At 52.3% G+C, this 11797-nt stretch overlaps 2 protein-coding genes across 2 annotated transcripts; both read left to right on the forward strand.

The window, feature by feature from the left end:
• Positions 1-7964: 7964 nt before the first annotated feature.
• Positions 7965-8267, forward strand: LOC136098558 (feather beta keratin-like). The gene has a single exon (XM_065832080.1). It carries the CDS (start codon positions 7965-7967, stop codon positions 8265-8267), a length of 303 nt encoding a protein of 100 aa, XP_065688152.1.
• A 2391-nt stretch (positions 8268-10658) lies between these two features.
• LOC136098557 (feather keratin-like) lies at positions 10659-10979 on the forward strand. Its single transcript, XM_065832079.1, has one exon. The coding sequence runs from the start codon at positions 10659-10661 to the stop codon at positions 10977-10979; it is 321 nt and encodes a 106-aa protein (XP_065688151.1).
• The last annotated feature ends 818 nt before the right edge of the window (positions 10980-11797 follow it).

Consider the following 11797-nt stretch of genomic DNA (forward strand, 5'->3'; position numbering starts at 1 on the left):
TATGTTCCCACCTATGCCACCAAGAACACAGACCAGAATCTGGGGGTCTTCCACAACATGATACAAGCCCATCACTGGATCAAAGAATAATTTTGACATGAGAACACTCTCCTCCAGACGCCTCTGGTCAGACCTCCCTATGCCAACACACCCTTGACCCTCTTCCTTCCCCAGCATGACTCTCTGGCTCTACCAGGAGCAGAATCACAGAATCATTTACTATTTAGACTTTCCTCATGGGTTCACAGGTCCTGCCAAGTCTGTGGTCCAACACAGGCTTCCTACAGGGTCACACCGTATGTGGGTGCACCCACCTACTCCAGCGTCAGGTCCTCTACAGTCTCCAGGTGTTTACCTTATCCACTGTGGACAACCCTTTTCTGGGAAGAATAAAATTTTCCTAATGCCCAGTCTAAATCTCCCCTCGCACAACTTAAGGCCATTTTCTCTTGTCCTGTCACTCGATACTTCAGAAAAGAGACTGAATCTCTCCCTCACTATAACCTCCTTTCAGACAGTTGCAGAGAGACAGAAGGTCTACACTCACTTTTCTTTCTCCTGGCTATAGCCCCCAAAACCCAAAGTGGGTCCTCCATCACACACATGCTCCCAACTTTTCACAAGTTTCATTCTCCTTCTTTGAAATTGCTTAGGCACCTGGAGATCTTTCTTTTTGTCAGGGGCCCAAAACTGAACACACCATTCAAGGTGTGGCCTCTACCAGTGCCAAGGACAGGGATGGTTAAAGTCCTGCTCCTGCTGGACACACCAGTGCTCACACAAGCCAGGATGCTGGTGGCCATCCTGGGCACACACACTCGCTCATATTCAGCCACTCTCGACCTACACCCCCAGGTCCCTTACCACCGGGCAGCTTGCCAGCCACTCCTTCACAAGCCTGTAGCCTTCATGGCATTGTGCTGACCCAAGTGCAGGACCCGACACTTGATCTCATTGAATTTCACGCAAGTGGTCTCAGCCCATTGATCCAGCCTGTCCAGGGCCCTCTGTAGAGCCTCCATAGTGCCAAGTGTACCAGCGCTCCTGCCTAACTTGGTGTCATCTGCAGACGTATTGAGAGTACACTTGATCCCCTCGTCCAGATCAAGAAGAAAGATATTAAACAGAAGTGGCCCAAGGAATGACCCCTTGGGAAAACCCCTTGTGAGTGGCCACCAACTGGATTTAAGTGCACTCACCATATATCTCTGGCCTCAGTCATCCAGCCCATATTTCAGCCATCAATGTCTATGGTCGCCCAAGCCATAAGCAGCCACTTTCTCTGGGAGAAACAGTGTCAGCTTGTCTACATACAAACACTGCCTACGTAGCGTAAGTAATTTTCTACAGCCTTCTCACGCCTTCCAACCGTGTAGCTCCTCCCCTACTAAAACCTTGATACATAAGCCCTACATACACAGCTCATAAGCAAGACACACACCAAGAACTCCATAGGTCGTAACGAGCGTGGAAAGAACGTCTTAGTGAGATGGAAACAAGCAGGGCAGGGATCCTATTCCATGGAAGAGGCAGTTCCTCAAGGCCAGCAAGCTCCAAAGGCCAGACCAGTCTGCCAGTGCTGCAAGGAAATGAGGACCCCTCCACACAGTGCACCCAAGCTGCCTTCTATCCAAATGACCCCAAGTCATTCTTGCTGTCAGCTCTGAGTTCTCCCCAGAAACAGGACTTGGCCTCTCCCTTTGCACAGCTCCATGACATTACCACTATGTCCGGTGAAAGGAAATCAGGAAGGTCCCTCAGCAATCACAGTTTTAATCACCTTTCCCATGGACTTATGTACAGCCAGATACAACCCCCCCTTTCTGGGAGGTAGACATGAGTCCACCGGACTCTGTGGCACCCCCAGCCCGGCCCTGCACTGGCCCAACCTGTCTCTTGCCTGCCAGGCACTCCAGCACCATCAACACAGGTGCACAGAGACCATTCCTGCCACACCTCGTCTTCCTCACCAGCAAACACTGCTCATGCAGCGAACAACCCTCACAACACTCACTTCCACTGAATTCACCAGGTCATGGGAGTCTAGAAAGCTCCTTACTCACTGCGAGCCAGCCAACGGTATTCCAATTTAAAAAAAGGGCATGAGTGAAGAGCCAGGAATCTGCAGACTTGCTAGTCTGACCACAGTACCTGGAAAATTACGGAGAAGATGCAACTGAGTGCTCCTGAAAGGCATTTAAGGACAAGGTAATCATCAGGTACAGTACAGAGGCTCACTAAGGGAAAGTCCTGCTTAACAGATTTCCTTTCCTTCTACAATAAGGTCACCTGCCTGGTGGATGAAGAAGGGAAGGTGGAGGATGTAGTTTTTCTGGATTTTAGCAAAGCTTTTGATCCTGTCACCAACAGGGGAGTACTGTAAGCTTTTCTGGGTTTCACAATTTAAGAAGGACCTGAAGGCACCAGGAGTTTGGCAACAAAGCTGGTCAAAGAGCTGGAAGGCATGTCCTAGGGAAGTGGTTGAGGACACTGGGCTTGTCTCTTTTGGAGAGAAGGAAGGTGACGGTCAATCTCATTGCCCTCTGCAACTTCCTGAGGAGGGGACAGGGAGAAGGAGGTCCTGAGCTCTTCTCCATCAGATGCAGTGACAGGACACATGGGAATGGTTCAAAGCTGAATCAGGAAGGTTCAGACTATATTACAGGAAACATTTCTTAACAGAAGTGGTGGCCATTCACTAGGACAAACATCCTAGAGAAGCGGTTGATGCCCCAAGCATGTTAGTGTCTCAGAGGCATTTGTACATTGCCCTCATTATCTTGATTACACTTCTGCTCAGCCCTGAAATGATCAGGCTGTTGTCATCAATTAAAAGAATTACTCCTATCTGTATTTGCTAACCTAAAGATACATGAATCCTTTCAGTTTTAGGTCGGTCTACTCATCAAATAAAGATTGACTTCCAGAACACCTAATCACAAACTACAGACACAACTGACCATGCACATTTAGGTATTTAGAAGCCTGCACAAATAGTTGAGTCTTGCTTTAACACATATCTCAAGACTGTTGGATTAAGTGTCCTTTAGCTCAATGTTGCTCATTATACACTCAAAGGATTCCGTAATGCAATATGCAAATGTGCAACCATTTGGCCCTTTTGGGGTATGAACGTACCGATAATATTATGTATATAATGCCTTTTACTTTTCTTGCTGGCATGCTGGCTTTATTCCAGCATCCAGTCTTGCACAATTGTGTAATAAACTATATATAGTCTCGGTGTGCTAAACTGTCCCCATTTGTGTGCAAAACAGGTTAAGAACTCTGGTTTAGGACTACATGATCACCATAGGTCCCTTCCAGATGGACTGCTCCAGTCTCGTCTTGTCTATTCTGCTTCCCCAACCCTTTCTCATGCAAACATCCCCTCGAGGTTCTCAGGCGCACAGCCCCGCACACCACGCACGCCTCCCATTGCCCCTCCGCTATGCCCAGTGCCACTCTGGCCTCACATACACTGCGCAGAGAAATGGCCTCACCCCTCGGCGCTCACCCCACATTCACACCCCAAAGCCGTCACTCACCAGCCTCCCCTGCCTGCCGGTCCCGCTCTCCTGGGCCTCTCACCAGCGTCACCAGCTCTCCCAGACCTCACCAGCCTCAACCCCCAGTCGCAGGCCCCCCTCCCCACAGCCAGGCACTGCCTCAGCACTCACTGACCAGCCAATCAGGGGGCAGGTAACAACCTGACCATCAGGTAGGAGGTAACAACCTGACAGTCAGGGGGCAGCTTACAGCCACCTTAGAAGCACCTGGAAGTTTCCAGAGGCGCCTTGCAGGACCCCAAAATAAATGTTTCTGGTACTATAAATAGTATAATCCACACAAATCAGCTCCAAAACAGCTGCTGGAGTGTGAAAGAGGGAATGAATGAGTATAAATCTTACCAAAAACCAAGCCAAAGTTCTCTCCATAGAGTAACTGGGGGATTGAGGAGGGATAAATGGAGGGAAAATGTCCTGAAATAATCCCAAAAAGCTGCAATCAGTAAATACATCAACAGATCCTGTACTTCTTGCCTGTGCTGCAGGGTGTCAGGGCGCCCATGTGGAGTCCCTGTCATGGCCTCCACTTGCTGTGGTCCCCAGCTCAACCACCTGGCGGGGCCCATGACACCATCTTCACTCACGGTCAGGTTCCAGGGACAAAAACACAGAGTCCTGTGCCCATCACACCATCTTCACTCACGGTCATGTTCCAGGGACAAAAACACAGAGTCCTGTATCCTGCGTGCCCTTGCTGCCAGGACCCTGGGCAACCCCTGCAGGGTATCCAGGTCACCACCCCTTGCTGTGGGATCCTCAGCTGACCCAAGTGTCCGTCCTTGTTGCACTGTTCACCTCACTGCACAGTCCCCATTCAAACAATGTCAGAGTCCTCATGCCACGATCCCATATTTCTGTGGATTCCCCAACAGACCACTTGGGGATTACCCAGGCCACAATCCCCTCTTCTCTGCAGGGTCCCACACTGGCCCATGCAGGGGGTCTCTGGACCACCAGCCTCCCTGCTGAAGGGTCCATGAAGCACCAGTGCAGAGGACACCAAGCAACTGTCCCTGTGCTCTGAGGTCATGCAGAAAGCCCCTTTGTGAGGCCATCATTCTCCTCAGTGTGGGGTCTCTGAGGAACAGCCTGGGGCACTGAGGACCAGGAGCAGGAACAAGCCTGTGACCCTGCTCTACTGGCAAGATGGGGCTCTGGGCTGGGTTGACATTGGTGTGCACCAGGTTCCCACCAAGCTGCTCTATCACTCCTTGTCCTCATCTGAATGTGAAAAGAAAATGTGAGAAAAGGCTCCTGAGTCAACATAAGGACAGAGAGAACACTCAGCAATTACCATCATGACCGAAAACCACACATCTAACTGTTCCAAAATTAGGTTCTCCACAGTGCGCAGGAGATCAACCTGCTTCAGCAAAGGTATTTATCACAGGAGGCAGGGGAATCTCTGCTCTGCTGCCTGGGGCACCTCCTGTCACTTCTTCACTGACCTTGGAGTCTCTAGAGTTTTTTCTCTCACACATTCTCATTCCATTCTTCCACTTATAGGGCCACACTTTCTTTGCCTTCTTAAATATGCTATCATAGAGGTTATACCACCATGGCTGGTCAGATCAGTAGTGGCCAGTAGAAAGTCCTTCTAAGAACTGGGTTGCCCTGCCATTACTGAAAATGATGGAAACTTCTGGAAACTTCACAAAGAAGTAACCACTGTAGCTCCCTTGCGATCAAAATATTGCCACCTAAATAATATACACCCAGCTACAAGCATTCATGCAAGATGGCACCAAAACACCCACAAAGAACACTCAAGTAGAAAAGCCAGGCCTAAATACAGCTTAGCAGGAAGACAGCAATGAGGAAGGCACCATAGAAGGGACAGCAATTAGACCCGGCACAGATGCAAACCCAGACCAGCCTGCCAGAGATATGAGGAAGTGATGCCCCTGCAAACAACACGAGTGCTATGAGATGACATCACTGGTGACACTCCACCTCTCCTACACTTTGGCTACATATTCTGCCCGTCCTGATGTGCACCATCAATGCCAAGTCATGGTCATCTTTTAAAGCAGTAGGCAGATGAATTGAGCTTTGACCTCCTTTCAGGCAGTTGCAGAGAGACAGAAGGTCTCCCCTCACTTTTCTGTTCTCCAGGCTATCCCCCTCAAAACCCAAAGTGGGTCCTCCATCACACCTGTGCTCCAGCTTTTCACAAGTTTTATTCTCCTTCTTTGAAATGCCTTAGGCACTTGAAGGTCCTTCTTTCCGCCAGGGGTCCAAAACTGAACACGGGATTCAAGGTGTGGCCTCACCAGTGCCACCAATAGGGGATGGTCACTGTCCTGCTCCTGCTGGCCACACCAGTGCTCACACAAGCCAGGACGCTGGTGGTCGGCATGGCCACACACACTGGCTCGTATTCACCCACTGTCGATCGACACCCCCAGGTCCCATTACCACCGGGCACCTTGCCAGCCACTCTTCCACAAGCCGCTAGCCTTCATGGCGCTGTGCAGACCCAAGTGCAGGACTCACAGTTGGCTTTGTTGAACCTCATGCAATTGGTCTCAGCCCATTGATCCAGCCTTCCTAGGTCCTCTATAGAGCTTTCATAGTGCCAAGAGGCTCAACGTTCCTGCCTGTACTTGGTGTCATCTGCAAATGTACTGAGGGTGCACTTGATCCCCTCATCCAGATCAAGAAGAAAGATTCTTAAATAGACCTGGCACCAGTATTGAGCCCTGGGAAAAGCACTTTTGAGTGCCCATCAGATGGATTAACTCCAGTGCCACAACTCTTTGGGCTCTGCCATCCAGCCAGTTTTACAGCCATCAATGACTACGGTAGCCCAAGACATGAGCACCCAGATACTCTGGGAGAAACAGTGTCAGCTTGTTGTCTACACACGAACACTGTCTATGTACCATGAGTAAACTTCTAGAACCTCAGCTCAGCTTCCAACTCCCTAGCTCCTCCTGACTAAAACCTTACACAATAAATCCGGCACACCCAGCTCACACACAAGACATACACCAACACCCCCACAGATCATAACGAGCGTGGAAGGAAAGACTTAGTCAGATGGAAGCAGGCCAGGCAGGGATCCTATTCCATGGAAGAGGGAATTCTTCAAGGCCAGCACAGCTCCAAAGCCCAGACCAGATTGGAGCGCTGCAAGGAAATGAGGCCCCCTCCACACAACGCAATCGCAAACCACACGAGTGCCACGGGATGACCTTACTGGTGACAGTCCACCTCGCCTGCGCTTTGGCTGCATCCTCTGCCCGTCCTGACGTGCACCATCAGTGCCAAGTCATGGTCATGTTTTAAAGCAGTAGGCAGATGAAGTTCTAATTGAGCTTTGGCCCTTCTAGTGTTCTCCCTGCATAAACTCACAACATCCATGTAGTCCTTCTAAGTTGCTTGCCCTGTCTTACAGAGCTCATAAACTCTCTTTTCCTGAGTTCCAGCCAGTCTTCTACCCCACTAGGTCATCTTTCTGCAGGTCAGGACTCTCTTTCACACACAGGGAAACTTCTGCAAGCTTCTGACAGAGAACAACCAAGCAGCTCCCTTGCAATCCAAACCTTGCCACGTAAGCCCAGTACACCCAGCTACAACCTTGCAGCAGGAGGTGCAACAAGACACCCAGAAAGGAAACCCAGTGGGATAGGCCAGGCTGAAAGAAAGGCTTAGTGAGATGGTAGCCAGAAAGGGAGTGAAAGGACAATGGAAGCGGTAGCCCTCATGACTAAAAAAGCTCAAAAGCCACGACCAGCCTGTCAGGGCAGCGAGGAACTGGGGCCCCCTCTTCACAGTGCAACCGCAAACCACACAAGTGCCATGGGATGACCTCACTGATGACACCCCACCTCTCCTATGCTTTGGCAACATCCTGTGCCTGACCTGACACTCGCCATCAACGCCAAGTCTTTGGTCTCTAATGCTCACACTTCAAAGCTGCCGCCAGGGCCAAGTTGACACGTGCTCAAGACAAGAACAAGAAAATGGAGCATTGCGGGAAGGAAAACACACCCTCCTCATTCCTGGCCAGGCTGTGGCATCAAACAGCTGCTGGCTGCAAACTGCCGCCATGCGCAAAGGCTGTCCCGCCCCTCGGGGACCGGCATAAAAGCCGGCCCAGCGCCTCTCTCCCTCACACACTTCTCCTGACGTCTTCTCCTCCCTCCGCGCTCAACAAGGTGAGCCTCAACCCCCTTCCCCTCCTTCTCCTGCCCCGCCTGGCCCCTCTCTTCCAGCACGCTCTGCCCCCAGCCTCAGCAGCCCTTTGCCTGCCCACCGCCACGCTCCCCACAGCCCCACACCAGCCTCCCCACTCCCTCGCCCTCCTGCAACACCGCTCCTCGCGCCTCCACGCCCCTGCGCTTCCTCAACAGCCTCTCGTTCCTTCCAGGGCCCCTCCACACCACACACATGGCCTGCTACAATGCCTGCGGCTCCTGGGGACCCACCCCGCTGGCCAACAGCTGCAACGAGCCCTGTTCCCTGCAGTGCCAGGACTCCCACGTCCTCATCCAGCCTTCCACCGTGGTGGTCACTCTTCCAGGACCCATCCTCACCTCCCATCCCCAGAGCACCGCCGTCGGATCCTCCTCATCGGCTGCCGTGGGCAACGAACTCGGCGCCCAGGGAGTTGCCATCAACTCCGGCGCCTTCGGCTACGGCTTCGGAGGCCTGGGCGGCTTCGGAGGCAGAAGGGCTGGATACATCTGCTAAGGGCCCTCGCCAACAACCTTGACGGACACCAACTACCACACTGAAGCCACGGCATAGATTGTGCACTCACCTCTGCACTCTTCTTGACACGTGGACCTGCTCTCCATGGCTCTTCCTCTAAAGGAGTCAGGAAGATCTTGCTGCTCTGGCAAGATCTAGGTCACAGAAGCAACCTCAGCTGATGGTCACCCTACCTGCAGCTTATACTTGTCACCTTCTACTTGGTGCTCCTGCCTTTTCACTCTTTGGTTTCCTCAATACAGCTCTCTTGCATTCCAGCCTGAGACGTCTCACTTTACTTTCTTCTCTCAAGGCTCTTCCAGCCTCACCCTGCACAAAGCCACTCTCTGGCTCTATCAGGAGCAGAATCACAGAATCATTTAGTATTTAGACTTTCCTCATGGATTCACAGGTCCTGCCAAGTCTGTGGTGCAACACAGGCTTCCTACAGGGTCACAGCTCCTGTGGGTGCACCCACCTGCTCCAGCATCAGGTCCTCTACGGGCTCCAGCTGATTATCTCCTCCACTGTGGACAACTCTTTTCTGGGAAGAAGAAAATTTTCCTAATATCCAATCTAAACGTTCCCTGGCACAACTTGAGGCCATTTCCTCTTGTCCTGTCACTCGATACTTCGGAAAAGAGACTGAATCGCTTCCTCACTACAACCTCCTTTCAGGCAGTTGCAGAGAGACAGAAGGTCTCCCCTCACTTTTCTGCTCTCCTGGCTATACCCCCCATAACCCAAAGTGAGTCCTCCATCACACACATGCTCCCGACTTTTCACAAGTTTCATTCACCTTCTCTGAAATTGCTTAGGCACCTGGAGATGTTTCTTTTTGTCAGGGGCCCAAAACTGAACACACCATTCAAGGTGTGGCCTCTACCAGTGCCAAGGACAGGGATGGTCAAAGTCCTGCTCCTGCTGGACACACCAGTGCTCACACAAGACAGGACGCTGGTGGTCGTCATGCCCACACACACTGGCTCGTATTCAGCCACTGTCGACCGACACCCCCAGGACCCTTTACGACCGGGCAGCTTGCCAGCCACTCTTCCACAAGCCTGTAGCCTTCATGGCCTTGTGGAGATCCAAGTGCAGGACCTGACACTTGGCTTTGTTGAACCTCATGCAATTGGTCTCAGCCCATTGATCCAGCCTCTCCAGGGCCCACTGTAGAGCTTTCATAGTGCCAAGAGGCTCAACCTTCTTGCCTGTACTTGGTGTCATCTGCAAATGTACTGAGGGTGCACTTGATCCCCTCATTCAGATCAAGAAGAAAGATTCTTAAATAGAACTGACCCCAGTATTTAGCCCTGGAAAAGCTTTTTGAGTGGGCACCAGATAGATTAACTCCAGTGCCACAACTCTTTGGGCTCTGCCATCCAGCCAGTTTTACAGCCATCAATGACTACGGTAGCCCAAGACATGAGCACCCAGATTCTCTGGGAGAAACAATGTCAGCTTGTTGTCTACACACGAACACTGTCCATGTACCATGAATAAACTTCTAGAACCTCAGCTCAGCTTCCAACTCCCTAGCTCCTCCTGACTAAAACCTTAAAAATAAATCCGGCACACCCAGCTCATACGCAAGACACACACCAACACCCCCACAGATCATAACGAGCGTGGAAGGAAAGACTTAGTCAGATGGAAGCAGGGAGGTCAGGGATCTTATTCCATGGAAGAGGCAATTCCTCAAGGCCAGCACAGCTCCAAAGCCCAGACCAGATTGCCAGCGCTGCAAGGAAATGAGGCCCCCTCCACACAATGCAACCGCAAACCACACGAGTGCCATGGGATGACCTCACTGATGACACCCAACCTCTCCTACGCTTTGGCCACGTCCTCTGCCCGACCTGACACTCGCCGTCATCGCCAAGTCTTCGGCCTCTAATGCTCGCAGTTCAAAGCTGCCGCCAGGGTCAAGTGGACACGTCCTCAAGACAAGAACAAGAAACTGGAGCATTGCAGGAAGACAAACACACCCTCCTCATTCCTGGCCAGCCTGTGGCATCAAACAGCTGCTGGCTGCAAACTGCCGCCATGAGCAAAGGCTGTCCCGCCCCTCGGGGACCACCATAAAAGCCGGTCCAGCGCCTCTCTCCCTCACACACTTCTCCTGACGCCTTCTCCTCCCTCTGCACTCAACAAGGTGAGCCTCAACCCCCTTCCCCTCCTTCTCCTGCCCCGCCTGGCCCCTCTCTTCCAGCACGCTTTGCCCCCAGCCTCAGCAGCCCTCACGCCTCCCCACTGCCACGCTCCCCACAGCCCCACACCAGCCTCCCCGTTCCCTCACCCTCCTGCAATACCGCTCCTCGCACCCCCACGCCCCTGCGCTTGCTCAACAGCCTCTCGTTCCTTCCAGGGCCCCTCCACACCACACACATGGCCTGCTACAATGCCTGCGGCTCCTGGGGACCCACCCCACTGGCCAACAGCTGCAACGAGCCCTGTTCCCTGCAGTGCCAGGACTCCCGTGTCCTCATCCAGCCTTCCACCGTGGTGGTTACCCTGCCAGGACCCATCCTCACCTCCCATCCCCAGAGCACCGCCGTCGGATCCTCCTCATCGGCTGCCGTGGGCAACGAACTCCACGCCCAGGGAGTTGCCATCAACTCCGGCGCCTTCGGCTACGGCTTCGGAGGCCTGGGCGGCTTCGGAGGCCTGGGCTGCTTTGGCGGCAGAAGGGCTGGATACATCTGCTAAGGGCCCTCGCCAACACTCCTGACAGACACCACCTACCGCACTGAAGCCACGGCATGGATTGTGCACTCACCTCTGCACTCTTCTTGACACGTGGACCTGCTCTCCATGGCTCTTCCTCTAAAGGAGTCAGGAAGATCTTGCTGCTCTGGCAAGATCTAGGTCACAGAAGCAACCTCAGCTGATGGTCACCCTACCTGCAGGTTATACTTTTCACCTTCTACTTGGTGCTCTTGCCTTTTCACTCTTTTGTTTCCTCAATAAAGCTCTCTTGCATTCCAGCCTGAGACGTCTCACTTTACTTTCTTCTCTCAAGGCTCTTCCAGCCTCACCCTGCACAAAGCCAGGGCTCAAGAAGAAAACTGGAGAGAGGGGAAAACAGCCACAGGACTTCTCCCAGGAAATATGTTCCCACCTATGCCACCAAGAACACAGACCAGAATCTGGGGGTCTTCCACAACATGATACAAGCCCATCACTGGATCAAAGAATAATTTTGACATGAGAACACTCTCCTCCAGACGCCTCTGGTCAGACCTCCCTATGCCAACACACCCTTGACCCTCTTCCTTCCCCAGCATGACTCTCTGGCTCTACCAGGAGCAGAATCACAGAATCATTTACTATTTAGACTTTCCTCATGGGTTCACAGGTCCTGCCAAGTCTGTGGTCCAACACAGGCTTCCTACAGGGTCACACCGTATGTGGGTGCACCCACCTACTCCAGCGTCAGGTCCTCTACAGTCTCCAGGTGTTTACCTTATCCACTGTGGACAACCCTTTTCTGGGAAGAATAAAATTTTCCTAATGCCCAGTCTAAA

This window comes from Patagioenas fasciata, chromosome 2 (assembly GCF_037038585.1).
Source record: "Patagioenas fasciata isolate bPatFas1 chromosome 2, bPatFas1.hap1, whole genome shotgun sequence".
In the NCBI taxonomy this organism is placed as follows: Eukaryota; Metazoa; Chordata; class Aves; order Columbiformes; family Columbidae; genus Patagioenas; species Patagioenas fasciata.